This window comes from Zootermopsis nevadensis, unplaced genomic scaffold (assembly GCF_977971745.1).
Source record: "Zootermopsis nevadensis isolate Lab colony 2312 unplaced genomic scaffold, Znev_1.0 Znev_ptg000021l, whole genome shotgun sequence".
Taxonomy (NCBI): domain Eukaryota; kingdom Metazoa; phylum Arthropoda; class Insecta; order Blattodea; family Termopsidae; genus Zootermopsis; species Zootermopsis nevadensis.
Window position 1 is genome coordinate 7343608 of NW_028259153.1, and position 26884 is coordinate 7370491.

At 38.0% G+C, this 26884-nt stretch overlaps 1 protein-coding gene and 1 long non-coding RNA gene across 8 annotated transcripts in view; one reads left to right on the forward strand and one right to left on the reverse strand.

Annotated features, from left to right (window-relative positions):
* Positions 1–25209, forward strand: LOC110836007 (uncharacterized). Of its 6 annotated transcripts, none has more exons than XM_087352688.1 (8): positions 1–463; positions 13655–13710; positions 21509–21675; positions 22160–22333; positions 22882–22998; positions 23517–23687; positions 24096–24269; positions 24655–25207. In XM_087352688.1, exons 1-7 carry the CDS (start codon positions 411–413, stop codon positions 24183–24185), a joined length of 828 nt encoding a protein of 275 aa, XP_087208814.1. In that variant the 5' UTR covers positions 1–410; the 3' UTR covers positions 24186–24269; positions 24655–25207. The 6 variants fall into 6 exon arrangements, with proteins under 6 accessions (XP_087208814.1, XP_087208817.1, XP_087208812.1 ...); XM_087352691.1 differs by lacking the exon at positions 1–463 and adding an exon at positions 3662–3683; XM_087352686.1 differs by lacking the exon at positions 1–463 and adding an exon at positions 10404–10550 and having other exon boundaries at positions 24655–25208.
* LOC110836827 (uncharacterized) overlaps positions 2224–26884 on the reverse strand; it is a 234325-nt gene continuing 209664 nt past the window's right edge. Inside the window, exons 5-6 of one of the 2 annotated variants that reach the window (XR_015536153.1) lie at positions 23173–23329; positions 21756–22529 (exon numbers count right to left, since the gene is read on the reverse strand). This is a non-coding gene — a long non-coding RNA (uncharacterized LOC110836827). Of the gene's footprint in view, positions 2566–21755; positions 22530–23172; positions 23330–26884 lie in introns of those variants that run through there. The other variant, XR_015536152.1, reaches the window with a different exon arrangement.

The window sequence follows — 26884 nt, forward strand, 5'->3', positions numbered from 1 at the left end:
TTTCAAAGCCACAAAATATAACATGGAACTTTAAAGTACCGTCAGTCAACAAAGGCAAATGACAAATTCATTTGTAGGTTGTGGCGTGCATATAATGTACAAAATTTAGTAATAAAACAGTATTAATGGATGTCTAATATACAGTAGGCTTTTTTAGATTATTTTTATGCATATTTGTTGTTATAAATTGGGCTTGCTATGTAATGACTATAGTACGGGATTTCTGCAAGAGATGTCGCAGAATGTTATGTTCATATTAAACTGGCATCTGGTATCAAGTCCTGAACTTGAAGTGAATAACGCATGCGCATTATTTATGAAACGGTTGTTCAAACTTGTGCTGGTGGCAGTCGGTTTTGAATTCTTAACTGTTGTTAAAGTGAACAGTTTTGTGCTATAATTTTAAGACAATGGATTCTACTGCAGCAGATGGGTCATCCTCTTCCTTAAAACTTGATATAAGGTAAGTTATTTCATACATATGACCGGTTAAATTGCGTACCTTCTTTGTGTGGTATTTATATATGGAGGGGAAGACAACGTACAGTATCATAACTTCACACATCGTTTGTGAGATGATCTCATTATCGAACAAAAATAATACATCTGCATAAATTTTCGTTATTTTTCTCAAGGTATTTCAAATCAGAAATACTAACAAAATATATAGAGATAGGAATCAGTTGTCTTACCTCCCAGATTCAGACACCAGTATGATAGACTGATATATGCACAGTGCGGTCCAAAAGTTCCCGAACTCAATTTTTTTATGCTTGTGCACAAAGAGTTCGTGGAAGAAGGTTGCACTGTGAATGCAGAGTATGATAAAGATGTGTTAATCGCCTAATTTTGCACATTCGACGAATTCGCCGCACTGTGTATATATAGCATGTGGTGTTGTCACAATTCTAGGAAATTTGTAGAAATTCTACTGGTTATTGAAAATGCATTTGATGATGTACTTGAACTGCTATCCAGAATTGAAAGGTGTAGTAAATGTTTTAAGCAAGTGTGGTGAATACTTCCATTGCAACTGTTACAAGCAACCCATAGCAGTCAATTATGCACCAAGTAGTTTGCCCATTGTCATAGTAATCCTACTCTGACTTTGGGAGGTGTCAGCTTCAAATACTAACCTGAAGATTTGCTGTCCTAATTGAGGTGTTTGTATCTTTTGTCAGTCCCTCCAGGCAAATGCTGGAATAATGCCTCAAATTAAGTCATTACTGTTTCCTTCCATATTCTATCCATCTCATTATTCTTCATATTATTTGATTTTATATAGTGAGCTGCTTACAGTCATTAAATCACTCATAAATAAAGTAAATGTGATATTTTGCAGTGAGGTTGGTGCAATATAAAGTGGTTGTATTTTTTCTTTGTAGTTGGCCATGCACAATCATCCTGTTATTTCTGTTCAGGTTCAATAATTTGTGTAGTTTGTAGGGAATTGAAGCTTTTGCAGTAACTAAAACAATAACATCTTGGTTAATAAATTGCTACCTTCTCTGCCTCCATTATCAGAGTGATGACATCAGTCATTTCCTAATGACAGGTAGAGAAGTTCTCTAAAACACTCAATATGAACTCTGAACCGAAGCAGCTAATCACTTGAAAAAGCTGTATCACTAGGTGATACATTGTTATTAAGTAACATTCTAACCATGACATACAAGATTTCTCATACTGTACTTGCTGTTTATGATATCAAGAGCTTTTACTTCTTTATCACAGAAATTGACTGATAATGCCCATTGTACTAGGTAATTGACAACCATTATTTTCTTTTGCTGTAAGAAGGTATGAAATGGAACAATATAGCGAAGGGATAGTGTCAACTCTTCCTTAACAAGCTGATTGGTGTAGCAGTAATACTTTAGTACTATATTCAGGAGGTACCCAATTTGAATCTTGGCCAGTTTTTGTTGTTTTGCTTCCTAGTCTCTTCAGAGTTAGGGTGGATGACCTGGTATGAGTAGGCTGTTTCTGCCTCCTTCCAAATCCTAATCTGCTTACCATTTTTAACTGTTTAATGCAAAGAGTGGAAACAGTTTCATAATTTGAATCCAAGTTTTTCTCCAGTTGAAAGTGTTTATTTTTTTAAAGTAAACTTATTAACTGTTTGAGTATTACTCATTTCATTTGCAAAGATGTATATGTTTTCATTTATGTTTAGTGTAAAAAAGATTCTTACAAAAATTCAATGAACATGAAACGTGATCATTTAATTTTCACATTTCTATATTGTCTTATAAGTAAACGAATATTAAATACAGTTCAGGTATTGACCTAAATCAATAACTGCAACATATTCTGGCCTTATCATTAATATTTACACGTGGCAGCCATTTGTACTTTTGTGTATTTTTACAGTTTTCTGTTCAACACTTTTACTAAAGATTGGAAAACTTTAGTTGAATTGCACTGGCCCTTTCAATAAATGTAGCTGAATTTGGTCTGTTGCTGATGAGTATCTTCTGAAGTGTTGACAGAAATTAAAACCTCATGGATTCCTTGCATTTATTTACTTTTTGCCCGTGTTATCCATGCACTGATGACTGCGCCCTGCAAATGAGTTGGCTTAAATCAGAATTGTTAACACTGTTGTTGAGGCATTAACCATTATATATTTAAATTTTCTTCTAAAGTTATCATTGTTGCTGTTTGGGCACTAGTGTAAAAAACAAAATGTTCATAGATATACACGCAGAACATACATTTGTCATTCATATATGAATTAAATACATGTACAGAAATCATTTTAAAAGTCTGAAGATTTCTGTCTTCTGGGTTGTTGCGCCGTGTAGTATGGTAGATATTTACCGTTTCAGAGATCATACTGCCCCCATCATTAGGGCGATGACACTACATGGCGCAACAACCCAGAAGACAGCAATCTTCAGACTCATCGCTGTGAAAACCTCAGATCATACATTTTAAAAGTATCTTTCTAGACTTCTGGATGGGATTTCATTTAAAATGTGCCAGACAATTGTTTCTAGTTTTGCTTTTTCCCATTATTTTATTCTGTGTGTAAGAGTTGCAGGACAAAATTCTTTACAAGAAGTGATGAATATATCTTTTATATCAGTTTTGCTATAAAGTTTCCAATGTTTTGGTATCTGTTTATAATTTTCCAAGAAATTTAAATTATTGTGACAGTAAGACAATCTTTTTTAACAATAATGTTGAATCATCATCTTGCTTTGGCAGCAGGTATGACAACTGCTGTGGCTGTTGTTGTTGTTCAGAGGGTGTGACAGTTGTGGGTGCACCATGCTGAAGTTTGCATAGGAAAAAATGGTGACCGTTTTCCAACACTTAATGTTGTTTGTAACTTGTACGTTCAGCAATAAAGCTTTAGTTACAATATTATGTTTTTGCTTACATTTTGTGGCCGATTGGGACCTTTAAAAACATCCCGAAGGTCGCCAACTAAGCCCAGTGAGCCTCATATATACGAGATTTTCTATTCAAGCTTCAGGATAGAGTGACGGTATATACTTTCCGACATGCAATGAAGCGGCAGTCTGTACTTGTCACGTGTTCTCTTCGCCTTGCTCCAACGTCAACTTCTTCGACATCCGTGTACAGCTATGCAGTCTAAACATTATGTTACAGGCGTCTGCAAATCCAGATTTCTTTACACTACGTTTTCCGTTATGACATCTGATCATACACACGTAAGGCGGGATACTTTGTAAATTAACACTGTTAAGAATTATGCGTCCTTTTGGCGTATAGCCTGGTAAAAACTGACATTGTTTCTATTGTGAGATCAGTTTTTGTGCTTTGAAAACAGGCTGGATGCCAGAATTTTAACAAAACTGGATCGGTTTACGTACAATTGAGGCGACGCTCTCTGCGTCAGGGGGTGAATTAGTGTTCGTGGGATTCATATAACGTATCTGCTAGGCCTGTCGTTTGCTTATGTTTACGTTTTAAGTTACTGCCAGTTATTATTTGACCTTTAGGTTTAGGTTTCGCGCATCAGTTCCTTTGACATTTTACCTGCTTTTGTGGTGTCGTTGGGGTCCAATTCGGGGTCTATATTTTGTTTAAACTAATAGTAGCAAATCGTGAGATTTTAGGTTCTCACGGCGACTAGTATGAAGATGATTGTCTAATGGGTTATTGCGCCGTGTAGTCTAGAACTTTACTGATTTCCAGAGGTGTTTTCTGCCTCCATCATGAGGACCATAAGTAAGCCGCGTGCAGCGTACTCATCGCCCTGATGATGGAGGCAACAAACAGCTGTGAAACATCTGTAAACTTCTATCAGATTACATTGCGCAACAAGCCAGGAAAACAATGTTCAGTCGTAACACCTTGTTGACACAAACTTCCAAGTATGTGCACGTGGGACTGGTCGTTCGTTACTCAAACAATTTACTTTGGCTTGCCGTCGGTCGTCGTCTTATCTTATGGGGTATGACATTGTGGCTATCCTGTCACAGTTGCAAGTCTGTTTCGTGTTCCTTCGCATTCCCGAGTCCGTCTCCATGTTTGTTGAATCGATTACGTAGAGATACTTACGTCTCGATTCTCCACTCATTGGGACCAGCAGATGCGTAGTTGAGGATGAGTAGTCGCTAGGCAACGCAACATCCTGAATGAGAATGGAAGGTGGATTGTGATTTTGCTTCTCCCAATGTTCGACAGTGCTGCCTTTTTTGGGCCATCACTTTCATTTGAGTACGATTGGATTTGGAATGGTGGTTGTGATACGAGTGATATGATAGTGCCTGCTGGAAGCTCATAGTGAATATCACTCCAATTATCGGTCTATTTTACTTATAGAAGAAATTTACGTCGTTAGCTAGAAATGGCAGCCTGGTTCAACGAGTTAGCTGAAGAATGGGGGCTTTGATTCTTCTGGATACAAAGCGGAGATGAGTTCTAACAGATCGGAACAGCGGAACTTTAGCAATGTTTCCAGGAGAAAAAGATCTCGACGGAGGAGAATTTACGTCGCATACTGCCTCCGTCATCCTCTTGTGTCGTCCTAGGACATCACTCAACGCCCTCAGGTGTCCAGTTTTTCAAAATGCAAAAGAGAAAGAAAAACTTTCGTCGTGTTATTGGAAGAAAATCTGTAAGGTTTTTGAAAACGAGGAATGGTGGAACTTTAATGAAAAACGGAGAGTGTGTTGCTTAAGATGTGCGTTATCTGTAACGCGTAATGACTAAAATAATGCCTAATTGCTGCTACAAGATGGAATGACAAAACTCGTTATAACCCTTCAATCTTTTATCGTGTTGACTGTGATTATTTCCCATCCTTGTTAAAGTGTAAGCCCTACTTATTTTAGTCTTTTGCGTGTGTTTCGTGGTCTGAAACATATTCTCGAGAAAAGCCCTAACATCTGTTTAGCCTTTGTAATGACGTTTCTCGTTTGTGTTTCATCTTAGAGGTACAATAATTCAGTTGTATCGTTTATTTGTTATGTGGTGTGTATATTGTCCATTTTGACGACTCGAACATTTTTAATATCGAGACATTTAAACCGATAAAGCATAATGAACGAACTGCTCTAAATCAACCCGTCCCGTCAGGTCAGTATTTCGAAGCCCTCCCCGGCGGTCAACGGCACAAGGGCCGGAGCAGAGTCCGTCTTGGTAAGTTGACACCCACTTTCCACCATCCTTTGATGTTCTCGACACATTAAGAAATTGTCTGCGAACTCTTAACTGGCACTGTCTGCCAGACCTCTCGTACGTTTTGCTTAAAAATGTTTTAAATTATGTTAATACATTTATGTGAATTTTAATAATTGTTGTATCCCGAAGGATGGTGATGGGATACGGGAGCGTAGACCGAGCGGAAGTCTGTTGATTGGGTGCGTTGGACACTTAAGAATTGAAATTCAAGCTCACTTGTAGCAACTCAGTAGATATATGTATATCTTGTTGTTTATTGAAAGAACAGTTACGCCAGTTTATAGCTCGGGTCAGTAAACTATTAGGCGTGATGCAGAGTAGAACGCAACGTTCGGTGGTGAATTCCGGTGTAGTCCGCGTGGTGCTTACAGACAGTGGTTTATAAAGGGGGTTAAAAGTGTGTCCTGTGCCGGAGGGGCAAATACTCATCAACAGGTGCGGGGGTTTACCGTAGGGCGACACACTTACTTAGAGACGCGTGGGGTATTAGTATAATCGGATTTTTGTATAGCAATCTTCTTATCATTTTTATGGTTCATTATCTCCACAGTCTGGCTTGTAGCATCTGTAGCTTACTGACCCTTACAATATGTTGACGATTACAGGTATCTATTAATAATAACTAGAAATAACAAACACTACATACAGTCATACCTAATTACATGTATGAAGGGTTGATATATGGCAAGAGGGTCCATATGCGACATAATGTTAGAAGCTGAGCAGAACTGTTGAATAAATTATTATTTACAAATTATTTGTGATAAGCAAACAGTAATTTAAGTTATAAAAGGAACTATTTCTGCCAGCCGCCAATTCGAGATTATTTTCTTTATCACTAGTTCCCCATTCCGGAATGAAATTCGGATCTCCTTTACTGTCTTCGTCCAAGTTATGTAGAATTTCGTAGAGAAATTGGGTGAAGTCATCGTTACTCCCACGTGGAAATGATGTGTGGTAGAGTTATCTAATGAAGGATGTGGGTAAATAAGAAATGCGTACAAAATTTTGGTTGGAAAGCCTGACGAGAAGAGGACACTCTGCAGCCCCAGGCATAGATAATAGATAAATAGATTTGGGGGTATGGATTGGATTCGTCTAGCTTAGGATATGTACTAGTGATAGACTGTTAACACGGTAATGAGCCTTCGGGTTCCATAAAAGACGGAGATATTAGTTGCTCAGGAAGGACTATGATTATTGGAGATAGGAAAAAAATTATACTACTTTTGTTTCGGTAATTATTTATGCACTGTCAAATAACGTGGGTCCTACATGAAATGAAAATCCATTCGCATAACTGTTTAGCAAGCGAATATACGTATAGACTATTTATTAGACAACACGAATTGTAACAAAACACTCTGGCATTAAGCTGACCCTGAATGGTTTAATTTAATCCTTACATTTATGGTCATAAACAGCCTTACACGGAAAATTGCCTCATATAAGAGAATCAGGTATTCTGTATATAGGGTATTGGGTTAATAGATTAATTTCACCTATTACGTTCCTGCGAAATTTTGGTTATCAAAGGTTTAAAAGATCACAATGTCTGTACAGTTTGTTTGTAAGTTCTTAATAAATTATCTTTACGAGCTAATACTGCTTCACTATTAATCTGTGTTGCAAGATCACTCGCTGTTTCGAACATCCTGGTTATGTGGTTCTGAATAGAACCACTTGGTATCTGACATTGTAGTTTTATGTAGAGTAGTTCATGGACAGACTTGATTTTAACAATTTCGCATTTCAGGTACGTCTGAGGCACAGACCCTTGTGCATGCAGTGAAACCCTGTCCTTAATTTGCTGCCAATTACAAGATATATTGCACTCCCCGTGGTTTGTACGTGGTTGTAAACTAACATCGACCTAAAATTAATGCTAAGACGAATAGAGGGACGCATGGTTTCTTTGTAACCTTGATTGATAATCTTTGTCACTTGAGATAAACCAATGACACGACAGATCAGTTTTGTCTTCTTTTTTATTGTAAGAAGGGACTTGTTCCTTTCTCGTCTATTAAATTGCTGTTAAAATAGGCCATGGAGAACTGTGCAAGTGTGTGGACTAGATTCGTCTGACTCAGTCTCTTGCAAGCACGGTAAAAAAACAACAACAAAATCATTCGGGTTCCATAAAAGGCTGAATTTCTTGACTATCTGAGCGACTATCAGATTCTTAAGATGCACACTACTGTGTACTTTGCTAATATAATTGAGCAGGTCTCTTGTCTTTGTGTTGATTTTAGCTGCTTCTATATAAATATAGTGCAAGGACTATGCAGCCATCCTTTAATGTTCTAGAGCTTTAGTTGATCTCTGTCATTTATTCACATGTGTTAGGGTGAATTGGCTGCAGCTGTCATGCATATTTATTGCGTAGAATTGGCAGGGTCTCCGGCGCCCTCTTCAAAAGTGTCTTGCTGATACGAAGTATGTGGTTTACTGCCACGTATCGTTACCCCCCTCAGCTGCTTCTGTTTTGAAAAACGCTTTAAGATGTTGGCGTAACAAGCGAGAAGGATTTATTTTGTATCACATTCTTTTTCTTAAACTTTGTTTTCCTTCCAGTTTATTTAATACGTAGGAAATGACGCAGGAAACAATTCGTGACAATAATATAGGAAGAAAGGCATGAGATGTGTTTTAGTGCCGGTAAATGATTGTATTTGTAGTAGGTACATTCCATTGGTATTTAGTGATATTTACTTTTACCTAAACATTTATCCTTCCGTCGTTTACAGCTAAAATCTCGTGTTTCTGTGTCCGAAATAATGTTTCCGATCCTGGGACTGGTGCTTCAAGCGAACGGTAGGTCTATATTCAGATCAGACGTTCAACTTCAGCTGTTGCGTTAATTGAGTGCACTTCGGGCACTTCAACTCAGAATCGAAACAGCACACACTCGTAACTGTACTGCTGTTTTCCATTTGTCTGTTCACTGACTCAAGTTGTATAATTTATTACTGAATTTTTCATTATATTCTGACATTAGTCAGTGTTTATATGCCCTGTGCGGAGTCTGAAGTCTGGCTAATAAACAGAATGCTGAATCCACATAGAGTTACGTTCTGTTAAATTGATGATTATGTTTTTCGCTACAGCGGAACCTATACGAGTGAAGACAGCTCAGAACTAGCTGCGTACCATAGATGTTCTGGTGCCAGTTAGTGTACATTTTTTGTTGTCAAATCATTGTTACCAAACCCCGTGGTTATCAAAGCAGACTCAAGTGTCAAGCAATATACTACTGTCATCATGGAGAACTTTAAGGTAGATAGCCTGCACTACCATGGGGTATTCTTCACAGCTGCTCCATTGCCAGTTTTCTCAATTAACTAGTTGAGCACAAATGGCGTACTTCTCGCCACGGTCAGTGGGTCGAAATGATTGTCTTCTTGGAAGTTGCGCCGTGTAGTCTGGTAGAGTTGACCGACGTTTTTGACATCCTTGCTGCCTCCATCATCAGAGGACAGAATTATTATTATTATTATTAAACTTTTACCTGTTTATTCATCAGCAACAGCAGCTTACTACTTTAGTCATTAAATTTAATAATTTAGTTTACGTTAATTTCACTGATATTTTAAGAATATTATTGTATTGTTTACCTGTATTTAATAATTTGTGCCTAGTAACATGCCATTGATGATTTCTCATTCTATGCTGCATTCTTGTTACGTTTCATTGCATCTCGAAGCGAAGAATGTCTTCGAATAAGTCGCTTTTCGATTAACTGCCCCGTCAGTCTGTCCTGTTTACGCCGGTTGAGCGAGAGTGCTCGTATTATTTGATTCTTTGTATTTCCAACTGATAGGGGGAACGTCAATTGGAGATGGGTTCTATGCTGATATAGGGTGTCAGTTGCCAGGCATTTGATTGAGGAAGTGTAATGTATCGATTACCATTAACGAGCACAGTTGGATAAGTAATTTGGCTGTTGGAGTCGAAGTGGAATCTTGAATATTACAAGGGGAGCGAATGTACTAACTCCCTGAGTTCGTCTTATGTAATATTCGTTTATTTCTTGTACATTGTTTGATGGATAAAGGAATTCAAATTATGACAGAAATTTTCGTACATACTGTTTGTCAGTTAGGGTATAGGATATTGTTTGTTAATGGAAGGATGCCGTTCTTTGAAGAATGCTGTGTGAGGGTGTGGACTGGACTCATATCTGGGTGAGAATTCAATTTCTCATGGTGGCGAGTGTGAAGATGATTGTCTTCTTGGATATTGCGCCGTGTAGTCTGGTATAATTTTACAGACGTTTCGGAGGTGGTTGCCTCTATCATCAGGGTAATGTGTAGATTGATATAGCTCCAGATACGGGCGTGTTGGTGGCTTTTGTGAGCAGGGTAATGAACCTTCTGGCTCCAAAAAATAGACGGATAGTTCCTTGAGCGTCTGTTAGCTTCTCAAGAAGGATTCCGCTGCGTTGTTACGAAGTGGGGGGCATCTTTTACCTTAACTGCATGCTTATATAGCATTACCATGTATTTTAAATTATGAAGATCCATTCTCCTTCGAGGACCATGGATCATTGCTTCATGTAAACTACCTGAATTGACTACGCTCTGAACCTCACAAGACTGGGTCCACTACTTCGCTTTCGTATTTTCCATTGGACTGCTTCCCGTTTGTACAACTACTCTATTCACATTGTAAACAGCATATAGTTCTTCCTTAACTTTTCGTTCAGTGGCACTAGAAATGCATGGGCAAGGGTCACTTCTCGTACTCGCTTTAGTTAAATACGTTCAGTTGTTGGGTTACTTTCTCTCCTATGGATGCGTTGTTCAAATATACTACATGAAAAGAAGCGAACAAAATGTTTCGGGTTTTATGCGTTCTTTGCACAAAGCGCATAAAATGAGTGCAAGATGGTAAGATCACTTCTGTGAGTCCGCGTTTTCATCTCAAAACTGCTGCACGAGTTTCTATTTTAATTTGGTGTTGTTGGCGGGGGGGGGGGGGGTTGCATTAAAAATTATAGGGCGAATTTAATTTTGGTGCGTGTTGATAATCCATTGCGTAAGTGGAAGATACTGCTTGGAAGACCTAGGAGTAGATGAAGGATATGTTATAAATAGGATGCAAATATGCTGAATTAATTTGACTCAAAATAGCGTCCGTGGGCGGGCATTAGGGAATTTGATAAATGAACCTTCGGTTCCACAAACAGATGGACACAAGGTCTGAATAATGTTTACTGCATATAAGAAAAAACGAAGTCCGAGAAAATAAATTATTTCTTCGTCGCGTTATTTTGATTTTAATTGTTCCTTGGTGCGTGTATTTTGTTTACATTTTATTTAAATTGCCAAGTGTTTAATAGTGTGACTTTGTCTTACTTATGAATATGTAGGGCTACTCAAGTTTTTCTACTTTGTTTCTTCCTACTTGCATTACGGTTAGTTTCCGCCCATCAACTTTGCATTCCTGTGCGCTAGTTAGCAGCTGCTAGTCTGTTCATTGATGTTCTTAATACTTTTACGGATTAGGCCCATGTGGCCTGTTCCAGTTCAGAATTACTTCTGAAATTGTGAATAATGATTATCATCATGGCCTGTTTCCAGGACGTTCTTCGTTCCCCTTCGTCGTTTTTGGTTATAGGTGGTCTGAACGCGTGAAGCCTAGTAGGGGTGTCAAAAACGCATTTGGGGAATTCCTTCTAAGATGAGAATTTTACTCACGTAATTAAGTGATGTTATGTAAACATAATTTTGTATTCTTGTGTTTTGTTAGCGCGTGGCTTTCCACTACAGAATTATGCTGTTTATTTTGTAATATATTTGTAGCATTTGGTTTATATTCAAATACAAAAGGACATTTGTTCATAATTACTCTGAATACAATTAGCTGAAATGTGTGGTTCTCGGGCCATGAACGGCTATGATTATTTGTGTTTTCCTGAACGATCGCCTACAAGTCGCAATCGGGCACGTTTCTGCTACACGTGCTTACTGCTAGATTATATTGTTTCAGAAGGTAGACGAATTCCTGTGTCTCAGACTTGCTCTAGAGTTGTTTCTATGTTCGGCAACTGAAGCTGACTTGAGATATTTCTAGATGAGTTTTTTCTCATAGTCTATGAATTTTATGTTCTTCACACTGGTCGTTTCTTGTTTGTTTTTCGCCAGTGTAGTTTCTTATCAACCACAAAGATTTTCGCGTGTTGTTGAAAACGATAGAATGCAGAAACAAACGACACGTACTTTAAGTTATTTCCCTTGCATTTTCTAGGAAGAACTGAGGAAAACACGGACAAACCGTCATTACAGATATTCCATATCTAGAATTAGAGCCTATAAAAATATACGAATAGTGACACGGTGTAGTAACTACGAGCAACATACGTGTAGCGTGTAATATGTAGGTTACGCGCATAACAAATATACTGTATAAATTTAGCCAATGGATGCGTCATTTTTAGCAGGCTGCTTACCCACGTGTCATATGCTGTAGAATTTGACGCAGCCATATGTACTGCACGGAGGAAATACTATTTTAATCGTTTAACGTCCGGTGGTTATGTGTGACACCTGTTCTAATAATCAGTAACCCTGCATTTTTCCCACAGCGTTGAAGGGACGAATACTCTGAAGAAGACCTTAGGGAAATGGGGTTTAAGTGCGTGGATTGGATTAATCTGGCTCGTGGTAGGGACCGGTGACTGCTGTTGTGATCACGGTAGTGATCCTTCGGGTTCTACAAAAGGCGGAGAACGCCTTGCATTTACAGGAAACTAGTTCGGAATATGAGCTGAAATAACAGCTGGTCTGTGTTAATCTTGGCTCTAACGCAGGAACCACGCCTATGACTCAGGAATCCATTCAGTCTGACATTATTCCACGTGGAACAGAAAGAGATTCTTAGGAAATCTGTACGTATTTTTTCTCTCTACGTTGATAATTTTATATCTTGTCTCTTTCAAATGTCTGCGTCCTTTCCTTATGTTCTATTTCCTCTTCTTCTTCTTCTTCTTTTTTGTCTCTTCTATGTTTCCTGCCGCATTAGAATGGATTCACTCTTGGTTGACAGGCAGGAAGTCCCCTTTAACCGTACAGCCTCATTTAATTTTAGCAAAAATAACTCAAGGCAGTGGTGTCCAAATTATTTGCCTCATTTGGCCAGAAGGGCTATTTTGTTTCCAATTTCATATAAAAGCTGTCCCGCTACACGCCATGTAGTCACTTGGGGTGGAGGATATAGCTCCTACTCATTCTTAACCTCGGCACTTGTTCGGAGTGCGACTGTCCTTTCTTGCATTGGTCTATGGTTGGGTTCTGCTTTCACGTATTTATCACACAGCTGCTATAAGGAACAACTATTTCATGAGCAACCCAGTTGTAATATTGTCAGCATTTCGAAATTCTCGTCGAACTGTGTTTGCAGTTTTAGTCGTTGATGTTGTTTCACTCCGCATGAAAAAAAGACGGTTGTGTTAACAATAGACGCGGAAAAGTTATTGACAATTGAAATTCCTGAGCTTGTGCTTAGTATCCAACGCAGCAAACGATCAAACCTTGCAGCTATTCTACAAGTACACGTGTGTAACCATTCCGTGTAAACGTCCTTCAAATACTCTTGTTTAATGCAGTTTCTTCTTCGCTGCCGAAAGAACCTTCTGGTTTGAGACATTTAGATTGTCCACATGATATACGTTTTTACGTGGTCTGTATACCTAGTCTGCTCGCCGTTCGGGTTTCATATTGCGTGTCACTTTTTTTCCTATGTTCACACGAAATCCTATGTTCTCTCGAAGTTTCATGAGGAATTTCTGTGGTTATAGCAGTTCTCTGTATATGATTAATTTGACAGTTTTTATGTGTTTTAAGAGATGATCTTTGGTTCAAATAAGTGAGAAAACTATCAGGTTTATATTTAACTCGTGATAGCCTTGCATGCCTTTGATGGTACTTTTACCTTAATTACTATTAGCACACGTTAAATGTATATTTACTTAATGTATGTTTTGTTGTTACAGCCCAGGTCCCAGTGAGGTGCAGGATTCAGAAGAGAATGCAGATGAAACCGCTCCAGGTAAGTACATCATCTTTTGGTTCGCTTAAGAGTCCAGCGGCTGGCGTCTGTTAATGCTATAATGAACCTTCAAGTTCTGTAAAGGGCGGGGAATTTCTTGTCTCGTTGAGGGACTGCTGCCTTTTGAGTTTAAATATGTTGTTTTTAATCAGTACTTTGGAATTAATTACAAACGTAATCATCCCAATTCGTTCGATAACGCAGTTTATCGGGTGATATTTTTTAGTCTACTGCCCGGACATGGATACAGAAACAACGAAGAAGAGAAAGAGACAATAATAAGTAAATAATTTGCCAGTATCAGACAATACGTCTTGTTAATGCAGTCACTGTTCGGCAGTGTATGTCCTTGTGAACAAATGTTCAGCCTAATGAAAACTAATCCATCTCATCGGTTCACATTTGGAAGGGCACGTGCGTTTCTCAGCAGCAGAAGTTAAATCTATGTTGGTAGATCACTCAAGCAAAAACCAGCGTCTCATGTCTCACGAAATGACTGATTTTGTAAAAGATAGTTATTGAGTGATATGTGTATGAATCTATTTATAATATTAAGTTTGTAATATTGCTAATAAATTGCCACGAACATTCAGTAAACTGTCCTCCCAACTTGCGGGCCTCGAGTGTAAATTTGACCGTCGTCTGGGAGAGGTTGAAGACCCCAGGTTTTCAGATAACAGAGGGGTCGCAGGAGACAAAAATGATGGAGGGGTGTAGGGCGGTATGTGGATGAAAAGCGCAAGAGAAGGAGGAAGCAGAAACCGATTAGATTGGGGCTAACGGTTGGCTTGTTCGTTTTTATCCATCCATTAGGCCATAGCTCGGCGACGACTTTAGCAGCTGATACAGCATCACTAAGACGCGGTATTATAGTTGTTTTGAAATCAATCCGAACATCAGTAAAGGGTGGACTGGAATCGGTCTGATCTCTAATTTTCTCTTGTGTCACTACATAACAAATACTTTTAAGTGTGAACATAACTGCAGCCAAGGAGGGGGTTATTCTTTTGACGTCTCGCATCTCTGCTCCTAAAGCCGGAGGAAAGGGGTGAAGATGCCGAAATTGTAGGTGCTTCAAAATTGGGATGCCATGAAACGGAACAAAACCGTTACTGTTATTACCATTATTTATGCCCCGTTCACATTTAAATACAATTGCTGAAAGCGTTGTTACAAACATTTGTTTTTTATGTTAAACGAACTAAACTTCTTCCAACTTTGATTTCCTTTTGTTATAAGTGTTCACAATGACTGTTTATAACAATGTTTTTGGCAAGGACGGGGTTTTATGCTGTTTCAGGTGGAGTCGTGTTTACCGACTTTGGTGGTTGGGATTGTTTTATTTTACATCGTAATGCAGGACTTAAAAAAACTGCATGATGAATAGCTGATAATTTGTAGGCCTATCCTAGGCCAGATATTGTGGAGGTAGTCAAATAAAGGAGGATCAGGTGGGCAGGGCATGTAGCACACACAAGATAAGTGAGAAATGTATACACAGGGTTTGTCAGGAAACGAGGAAGCTGCTTGGAGATTTCGTCATTGGTGAAAGAAAGGTATTAAGATACATTTTAAATGTATCTTGAAGAACAGCATATGAGAGTGCGGATTAGATTAATGTAGTTTGATATATGGTCTGATGAAGGACTTATGAAAATGTTGAATTTCTAGACCGGCTGAGAAACTGTTGCCTTCTAATGAAGCATTTTGCTCCATGTGCGGGGTTTCCTTATCTGCTGCTTCACAGAATGTATCTTAAATTTCGCGAGTCTGATGTAACGTTTCCATATGTTTATTTCAGTGAAATTTTTAGGTCTTACGATTTGAGCTTGTTAATAAAATTACCAACGTTGTGAAATGCTGTTTAGTAAATTAAAATAGGCATTGCTTAAATTTGTATGTCTGAGCAAGCATTTGTAGCGGCTGCTCTGAAACGCAGGACACGTTCTGACGTGGGAAACTAGTATTAAGCGAGATTGTGACTAGAAAATTGATCTAGAACGCGAAAATATATTTAATTCTATTTTCACCAAACGTTTTTTAAAGATGTAAACTGGATTCTGAGTTGTAGCGCCGTGTAATATGGCAGAAGTTTACAAATGTTTCAGACATCCTTGTTGCTTCCATCATCAGGGCGATAATTTGACACGTTGGTTAACTTCTGCCATATTACGGGGTGCTACAACCCAACCTTCATACTCACTGCCTTGAAAACCTCAAATCCTACTTGAAACCTGTATTTCTCTTGTTTAGGATGACGTATGCGTACGAAAATTAACCTTACGTTTTCTGTAAAAGCAGGCATGTGTACTTGATTTTGTTTGATTGTCATGGCCTTTAATCGCGATACAAAGTTCTTATTACTGTACTCTGTCCAAAAATTTCTGTTTGGTTGAGCCCGGTATCCTAGTAGCATTTTCGTTAGTTTCCTCATCTCTGAAGCTTGTAGCAACTCACGTATATTTTCTGCTTATTAGACAGTACCCGATCCCATCAGATGACATGCCATCGTTAAACAAGTTACGACACAGAAACAAACAAATCCGGAGCGTAGCTATAGTACACGAAAGATCTCATCTGAAGCCACTGCACCGACTTAAATACAGCGTCGCGTTTTCTGGTAAACGCTTGAGGATAGAATTGCCCATACAGCAACCGGGCTTGGAACACAACAGAGTTAAAGCAGCGGATTTAATGTGTGGTGTTTTGACCTTTAACCTTCATAGGTTATGCTGGGATATTCATTAGCCCTTTGACAGCTCAGCTGATAATACTTGAGAATTTGTCCCAAACGACTTTTCGCCGGCATTACTTTTTTCCAGAAATGATTGTTGTTTACAGTGAGAATATACGTGAATAGAAAATGGAGAGTTATTTGTTGCTGAAGCAGGTGTTTGTTGAGTTGCCATTTAGTTTTAGGTGTTAAGAATTTTGGGGTTAGAGGGGGGGGTGAATTTTCGAAAAAAGATACTTCTCACATTTCTTGTTTTTGGTTTAGTTAATTACTTGGCGACCGCGTTGAAATAGGCGGTAATGGAATTTTCTTCTTATCATTCTGATTCCGGTTGTAGACCCACGTGGTTTAAAATCCAGGTTACTGTTGTGTCATTATTCTGAACTTCATGAGAATTTAAAGTCATGTGATTACACCAGAATGCTTCGGAATAGAACGTTTCTTTTCCCTGTTCCTTAGGTTAGTTTACGACGCTGTTTTAAATACAGATATGTGATAGTTGGAAAGAGGTCAGAAGACACAGGAAGATAGGCACAGCATTTTTTTTAATGATATTGGGCTATATTTTTTTCGTGGGGATTGTGGAAAGCCTTGAAAACCCTGGCAAGCATTAGGACCAGGAAAAGTAATTTCCTCTGGGTTTGCTTTCTTGCTGAAACTCTGAGATTTCAGGTTCTCACGGCGGCGAATATGAAATTGTCTTTCTGGGCTGTTGCGCCGTTTACCTACGTATAAGAGGTGCTTGCTGCCTCAATCATCAGAGCGATCACCCTTATCACTCTAAAACTGGTCATCACTTAGGCCTGCTGCAGCAGAGGACATTCAGGTCACTAATTTTTTCGTGGTTTTTTTTACCAAGTTACCAAGGTTCCGGTTTTGGGGAACTACATTTCTAGTCTAGAGCTTAAAAATATCTATCCCCTTGCCGACTCTGGAGTAAATGTTAACGTACTTCGTGGTCGCGTCGTAGCCAGGCTTCGGATTGGCTCTTACCCAGGGATTGTAACGCCACGGGTCGTAAGTGGCCCATCTTGTCAATGTCGTATTTCGTAGTCTTTCTCATTGTAAGAAATAAGACGTAGTTCATAATATGGCCGTGTGATTCAGTGTAGACGTGTTTAAAATTGCATTTTTATAAAATAAGTTGGTAACGTCCGTATTTCACACATCTTTATGATTTTTCAGTTTGTGTACCATGTAAATGTTCTCCGAATAGAAAAATCCAGATATGAAGTGTAGACTAAACTGAAGGACTGTGGCTTTATTTCAACTGGTGTTATCACACTGAGAATTTCAGTGTAGCTGTAAAGTAAAGAATTCAGTTTTAATTCTGTTTCGTTGCTTAATAAAATACGGGATTTTGTGTATTATCCGCTTTCCTATTTTTTTTTCATATCCACAACGTTTTCAAATTTGTCTGTGTGCTCATCATAAGATGACTGGCTCATTATACTGACATATTTTTATCAACGGTTGGGACCTAACCCGGACCTTCAGAATGTAATGTTAGTGCTATAACCACAATGCCATCTTGGTGAGGAGATTTCTGTACATGCTTGTGAACACGTGAAACGCATTGACCGGTCGGATGAAAAACGCTACTTTTTTCCCTGGAACTGTTTCGTAAAATTTCGATCGGAGACGGCAGCATTTTGAATGTTAGGTTTCGTCAAACAAGTCGGATCCTCTTACACTGACGAAGACCGGCCCTGGCGCTCTGCAATTCCGGACCGAATCCACTAATCGTCCGCATTGCTTGTCCTTATGGTTACGTACGCCTGTTGCATTCAGCCGGCGATGAGAGAGAGGCTAGAGGATTTAATACGTCATTTCAGTAAGCAGGCTGTGAAAAAGGATCTCTTCCTAAAGGTTGCCAGAGCACAAAGGCTGCTTCAGTCATTCAGTATCATGTCGGTGCATCGTTATTTAATATTTTCTTTCCTCATTATGGTGGGTAAGAAATGGGTTGCTCGCAGATAAAAGGCAAATAATCAAAGATTAATCTTTCGAGGAACAATGGTAACTATGTGTACCAGATGCTTTAACGTTCATTGATGCAGAATTTTGCCCACAGGGTGTATTTATGAATTGTATTAATTTTTCAGCATTAACAGTTGTCATTTCAGTAAACATCAGCAGATACCGTGTATTTTTTTAGAGATAAGGACCAGAGTATTAAATAGGCTTTTAGTTTTGATGGGTGTCGAGCTTTAAATTTTTAACAGAACGTTAAGATTGTTATTCCGCTCTGTTGTTTGGCATCTCTATCGCCAGTTTATATTAAAACACCTGGGAAAATTCGTGTATTTTCTATTGTTTTCAAGCCGAGGTTCAGACCGGGTACTGCCCGAATGAAAGTTGCCTTACCGATATAGTGAAATTCTGTGTTAATCGGGCATTAATTTCAAAATTAAAACCTAGACCCTCCAAAATGCGGAACGTAACATGTTTTCTGCAGGAACTGAAATGAAATTTGTGAGCAGAACAAGAAGAATTTTTGGATGGGCTACAGAGGAAACAGACATTGAACATTGCTTAAAAATTGTAAAATATGAAAGCCATTGGATTCAGCGCGTTAACAGAATGCAAAGAGACTACTAAAGAATTGCAAATCACCTTTGGGTTAAGAAACCTAGGACAAACTTAAAAAGACTTTTCGGCGGAATGAGGTCGGAGCGGGTCACCACCAAGCAGCCTAATTCTCTGGCCGCCAGTTGTAGATTATGAGGATGAACACATGTGCTGGTCTTCCGCTGTCGTGCAGTTACACTGTGCAATCATAATTTATTGACGATGCGAAATTAAATCTCCTTTACACGTATGTATGATCTGGTGTACTCCACCTTTCCGTTTTGTGATTGAGATGGGAACCCGCTTTCATTGTTCAGAGTAATTGCGTGTTATATTTAATTTTGTGTCTTCAATTCACATCTTGCCAACTTATCTCTATACCCATAGACGCGTGGCAAACAGTCCGAGTACACACATTTTCTGCATTGCACCCTACGTTGATCTAGATTATTTTTGTAGCTGGAAATCTGTTATTTGGCAGACAAAAATAACAGTGAAGGAACTGGTAGATTGTTGTAAGTTTGGACATGGCCTTCAACTTCGCGCGCTCAGCTGAAATAAGGCGCTGTAGCAATTTATACAGGAAAAGTTTTATTGTTTGTTTTACAAAATGTTATGTAGTGGTTTGTTTTCTGGAGATTCCGAAATCTATTCTGCCTTGGACACCGGCTGTCATCAGATTTTTATGTTCTTCCTGAATTTTCATCAGACCGACGATGGAGACCGGTGGCAAGCTTATCTGATTACGATAATGAACGAAGATGGCTGTCTTCTGGGTTGTAGCGCCGTTTAGTCTGGTAGACGTTTACCAGCGTCTCAGAGGTACTTGCTGCCTCCATTTATCAGGGAGCCATCTTTATACTGGCCTCTTATCGCAGGACATGTTTGTGAGACCGAGGAATTTTATATTGTTATAGTTTAATTCTGCGCGACTCAGAGAAGTACTTATTTCTTAAGAATTTCTGCCAAAATGGGAAATTATTGGTTTATTCATATTTTCAGATCAGTCCATTGGAATTTTTGTAAAAGTGACGCTCGGATACGTTTTTCTCCGAGTATTTCAATTTTCCACTGTTGTCATTCCACCATTGCTCCATATTCAGTCTTCTTACATCACTTGGACAGTGGGGTCGTTAACTGACCTGTTAGGTAGAAACTCAGTATCGCCCCATCGCACAGCACAATTCAGAGTTAATCTAGCTAAGAAAAATAATACCGCATTTCACAATGTTGTTGTCGAACTTTCTTACGTAATTTGTTTTACTCGGAGAGGAAGGCGTGTTGGCCTGAATATAACGTGGAATTTATAAATCTTTGTGTGGTTTGTGTATGCTGAAGTGCAGCTGCACAGCATACGATAATCTGTTATTGCTGTGTTGTGATGTTGCCTTGGTCTTCACAGTATTTAATTCGGTCCACGATGATTAAAAGAATGTTTTAGAAGTTCGGTATCGTTGTGTGACTTTCGTGTGCAAATAGTCAGCAGAACATCTATTTTCTGGTTTAGCTGTCTTCGGGCGGTTTTGGGCGTGTCGTAAGTTGTGATTGAAGACAATGTATTGCTGCCTTCGTTGTGTTCTTCGCAGAGCAGTGATATGCTTCACATGTAAGACGCGAGCTTTGTGGCAACAGACGTCAAGAATCAGAGACTGCAACAGTAACTGTTTCAGGTCACTTGAAATCAGAACTGTTACATGAATAATGAATTAATTTTATCCTTACAAAGGATTTAACTTAATGTATAATTTGCACCTAAATAACTTTAAACTATAAATCGTAACGTATTTGTTAATTTTTGGTGTATGAAAGATTCGGACATTTGGTGGTCGAGTGGCCCGGTTTAACGCTTCGTAACTCGCCAAGTAGCAACATTTTACAGTCCATTGTATATAAACTGCAAGTTTGGAATGTCATTTTCTTTCAGATTGATCACTTCCATGAGCCTTCGTCATTGTTGTCAGAGTGGTCTTTTACTCTCTTATTACATATAAGTTAACAATGTTGAGTGAACACATGACATACAACATTATGTAAATGTGAACAATACCTGCTGATATAAAAATATAAATGGTTGTTATTACTGTCGGTTTTATTGTAAATTATTTGAAGGTTTGTTTAATTAAGCACATATTCCTAGGAGGTGGGTTATCAGCTTCATGCCCTGGCTGATTTATTCCAGGAGAGGGACCCATGGTATCCATTGAATAGCAGAGACTACAAGGCTAATGGAAGCAATTGTAGTGTTACGTGCGATGATTTTTTATTTTAGGAGGGTAGTTGCCATGGTTTACACTAGCACAGCTTTGGAAGTTATCAGATTCTTTCATGGCAGTATAATATTCCATCATTTTTCATGTTCTGCGCTTGTCAATTAAGGCTTAATTAAAATGACAATTTCTTGTAAGAAAACCATTTTCTGCAAGAATTGTCACTTCAAAATGTTCTAAATCAATTGTTTCTGTGTAAAAAAATTTTTTTTTCTTTCTCTTTCAGTAGTTACAATGGGCCTGCTGCAGCCATTAAAGACATTTTCCATCAAAGATATAAGTGTGAATGTGCACATTAGACAGTTGACCGATCTAGAGACAGATAATTTCAAGCTGAGGTTCAAAATTAGTAGTTCAGAAGATGACATGGTTCACATGACGAATGTCCATCAGGTAAGGTGTTTTTTGTGTAGTCACTTGCTTTTTATGTGCTGTTGGTTGACCAGGTAATATAACAACTTAAAAGAAACACGAAAACATTATAATTTTATGCCTGATAACCAGATATATAAAACTGCATCATACACACACAATATACTTACCTTTCACAGTATTATTGTTTTACAGACTGAAATTGGAAGTAGTCGTGTATACTGTGTGACACAACATCACAAAATAAATGCATCCACAGTTCCTTTCATTTTATTATTATCTCTTGCCTGCAAATGGGCCAGATCTTAGCCTGTTTGTAAATTTCAGTGGACTGCTATGGGACATGATCATAGCAACATTATTTTTTAGAAAGTTTCTTATAAAAACAGTATTTACTAATACCCTTTCCCCAACTTTTGATTTAATCTAAGATATAATAATGGTATCATTGTATATTGTTGTCAGTCACTAAAATAATAGAAAGTTTACACATTGTATGTGTTAGGCGGAAGTTGAGTCACTCACCGAAGAGTTTTCTGATATACAGCGTCTGGTATGTCAGGCCTCCAAAGACATGGACGTCTTAGAGGAACAACACAAGGAGAATTTAAAGGAGATCCAGCAGAAAAAGAACGTAGTAAAACGGATATTGGAGTCGCGAATACAAGAGCTGGAGATTGTAAGTTGAAAGTATTATTGGATACTCTGAAGTCCGCGTTTTATCGCCACATTTATTGTTCCCGTGGTGTCTGAAGCATGAACGTTTCTTTCTGCATTAAATAATGTTGTCCCCTTCACTATCTTGGACTGGCAAATGCTGAGAATCCTTCACTCCGTGTTCTCGTTTACGACGTTATTAAGAGAATTTGTGTGTTCTGTAAATAAATAATCTTGATTCATAATCTATCTTCATGTAATTATAAATCTTTTACATCTTGAACCTTAGAGTATTTATGATAATATTTTAATTGTTTGTGCTAGAAAGTACGTTGAATGTAAACAGTGCTTAATGTGAGTCACACCCATTGCCACAAGATTTATTATTTAGTTCTTATTAATTGTTTATCATGACATTCAGAGTCCAACTGACCCTGTGTCACTGTAGCATACCACTAAAGCCAATAGGTTTGAGTTGATCATCATAACGAAATGTGCAGAACCTGCAAAAGGACACAGATAACCAGCAAACCTAATTGTTTGTGACCATTTACTAATTTTCCTCTACAGGCTCTGAAAGAACATGAGAACAAACTCAGAGACTCTGCATCTTCCGTTTGTAGAGATGGCCACACTTTAGAAGGAGTAGAAGCAATACCACAGCATACTACAGGATCAGAAGCACAAGTGAGTTATAAAAGTTTGTCTAAGAAATGGATGTCATTAAATTAATTCCAGTTTACTCTTTCTTGTATAATTTCTTATTTTCATTCTTAAGTAGTAAAAGTAAAGTGAGACACATGTATACAAAACATTCTCGTCTGTTTGCTTATGTTTTGTTTTGCAATGCAGTGCTCTTACCGTGGTGTCTGAAGCATGAACGTTTCCTTCTGTGTTAAATTTTCTTGTTTCCTAGTGTTAAATAATGTTGTCCCCTTCACTATCTTGGACTGGCAAATGCTGAGAATCCTTCACTCCGTGTTCTCGTTTACGACGTTATTAAGAGAATTTGTGTGTTCTGTAAATAAATAATTTTGATTCATAATCTATCTTCATGTAATTATAAATCTTTTACATCTTGAAGCTTACAGTATTTATGATAATATTTTAATTGTTTGTGCTAGAAAGTATGTTGAATGTAAAACTGCTTAATGTGAGTCACACCCCTGCCTCAAGATTTATTATTTATTTCTTGTATGTCTTAGGTGAAAGGTGAGTCTCTCAGAAAACAGCCTTTTGATGAACAGCGTTATCCGCTATGTCGGGCCTCCGAAGTCATGGACGTTATCAAACAAGAGGAGAATATAAAGGACATCAAGAAGAGAGTTGACTCTGAAATACAGACATTAGAACTACTAATGCAAGATCTGGAGACTGTAAGTTGAAAGTATTTTTGGATATTCTGAAGTCCGTATTTTATCGCCACATTTATTGTTCCCGTGGTGTCTGAAGCATGAACGTTTCCTTCTGTGTTAAATTTTCTTGTTTCCTTGTGTTAAATAATGTTGTCCCCTTCACTATCTTGGACTGGCAGATGCTGAGAACCCGTCACTTCATGTTCTCGTATACGCTGGAATTAAGAGAATTTGTGTGTTCTGTAAATAAATAATCTTGATTCATAATCTATCTTCATGTAATTATAAATCTTTTACATCTTGAACCTTACAGTATTTATGATAATATTTTAATTGTTTGTGCTAGAAAGTACGTTGAATGTAAACAGTGCTTAATGTGAGTCACACCCATTGCCTCAAGATTTATGATTTATTTCTTGTATGTCTTAGGGGAAGGCTGGGTCACTCAGTAAAAAGGATTTTGATGAAGTGCGTCTTCTGCTATTTCGGGCCTCCGAAGCTATGGAACTAATGAAATAACAACACAAGAATTTAAAGGACATGAAACTGAAAAGCAAATCTCAAATACGGATATTTGAGTTACAAATACAAGATCTGGAGACTGTAAGTTGAAAGTATTTTTGGATACTCTGAAGTCCGTGTTTTATCGCCACATTTATGGTTACCGTGGTGTCTGAAGCATGAATGTTTCTTTCTGTGTTAAATAATGTTGTCCCCTTCACCATCTTGGACTGGCAGATGCTGAGAATCCTTCACTCCATGTTCTTGTTTACGCTGTTATTAAGAGAATTTGTGTGTTCTGTAAATAAATAATCTTGGTTCATAAACTATCTTCATGTAATTATAAATCTTTTACATCTTGAACCTTGCAGTATTTATGATGATATTTTAATTGTTTGTGCTAGAAAGTACGTTGAATGTAAACAGTGCTTAATGTGAGTGACACCCATTGCCTCAAGATTTATGATTTATTTCTTGTATGTCTTAGGCGGAACCTGAGTCTCTCAGAAAAGAGATTTTTGATGAACAGCGTCATCTGCTATGTCGGGCCTCCGAAGCCATGCACCTCATCAAAAAACAACACATGATTTTAAAGGACATGAAACTGAAAAGCGAATCTCAAATACAGATATTTGAGTTAGAAATACAAGTGCAGGAGACTGTAAGTTGAAAGTATTTTTGGATACTCTGAAGTCCGTGTTTTATCGCCACATTTATGGTTCCCGTGGTGTCTGAAGCATCAATGTTTACTTCTGCGTTAAATTTTCTTCTTTCCTGGTGTTAAATAATGTTGTCCCCTTCACTATCTTGGACTGGCAGATGCTGAGAACCCGTCACTCCATGTTCTCGTATACGTTATTAAGAGAATTTGTGTGTTCTGTAAATAAATAATCTTGATTCATAATCTATCTTCATGTAATTATAAATCTTTTACATCTTGAACCTTAGAGTGTTTATGATAATATTTTAATTGTTTGTGCTAGAAAGTACGTTGAATGTAAACAGTGCTTAATGTGAGTCACACCCATTGCCTCAAGATTTATTATTTAGTTCTTGTATGTCTTAGGAGATGGCTGAGTCACTCAGTAAAGAGTTTCTTGATAAACAGCGTCATGTGCTGTGTGGGTCCTCCAGTTTCATGGGCCTCATGAAACAACAAAACAAGACTTTAAAGGACATGGAGCAGAGAGTTGACTCTGAAATACAGTCATTAGACTTACTAATCCAACAGCTGGAGACTGTAAGTTTATAGTATTATTGGATACTCTGAAGTCCGCGTTTTATCGCCACATTTATTGTTCCCGTGGTGTCTGAAGCATGAACGTTTCTTTCTGTGTTAAATAATGTTGTCCCCTTCACTATCTTGGACTGGCAGGTGCTGAGAATCCTTCACTACATGTTCTCGTATACGACGTTATTAAGAGAATTTGTGTGTTCTGTAAATAAATAATCTTGATTCATAATCTATCTTCATGTAATTATAAATCTTTTACATCTTGAACCTTACAGTATTTATGATAATTTTTTAATTGTTTGTGCTAGAAAGTAAGTTGAATGTAAACAGTGCTTAATGTGAGTCACACCCATTGCCACAAGATTTATTATTTAGTTCTTATTAATTGTTTATCATGACCTTCAGAGTCCAACTGACCCTGTGTCACTGTAGCATACCACTAAAGCCAATAGGTTTGAGTTGATCATCATAACGAAATGTGCAGAACCTGCAAAAGGACACAGATAACCAGCAAACCTAATTGTTTGTGACCATTTACTAATTTTCCTCTACAGGCTCTGAAAGAACATGAGAACAAACTCAGAGACTCTGCATCTTCCGTTTGTAGAGATGGCCACACTTTAGAAGGAGTAGAAGCAATACCACAGCATACTGCAGGATCAGAAGCACAAGTGAGTTATAAAAGTTTGTCTAAGAAATGGATGTCATTAAATTAATTCCAGTTTACTCTTTCTTGTATAATTTCTTATTTTCATTCTTAAGTAGTAAAAGTAAAGTGAGACACATGTACACAAAACATTCTCGTCTGTTTGCTTACCTTTTGTTTTGCAATGCAGTGTTACCATTTTCAGCAGTGTTAAACAATAAGCTCTAATGCAGTATATGGCAGAGAAGAAATTTGGTACTATACAGATTGGAATGTGTTTGCTGTCTTTGTATGACATTTGTCTTATTCATACTTCTTAAAACTATTCATCTTATAAGATTTACAATTATTAGTATATCAATCACTGTTGCACTGTAGTGTAGTGTAGTGTGTATCTACCAGTTACATGTTGCAAAATTTCACAGACAGCTTATGAACATATGAAGGATTGAAGCTGCAGTGTTTCAAGTGTTAATGTTATAAAAAATCTGGTCTTACTGCAAAGGATCACAAATCATAATTTTTCGGTTGGCCTGCACTGAACAAGTGTGTACATGGAATTCTGCCAATGCAAACATTTAAATGCTGTAAGAATGTACATGGGCCCCAGTAATTAATGGGGATGTGAGGACTCAGGTGTGGAAAGTCAAGTAACTATGCAATAAATTCATAAAAATAAAATAATGGAATGACAGTTATTAAAATAAAATGTTAGCACAAAGTTAGGTATCAAACTCTATCGCGTCAGATACACCATGGGCAGGAATGAGCGATTTAGTTTTCTAAACAGGAGTGACATTTTTTGTGCTACTTCAGGGTGCTGGCAGACTGTATATA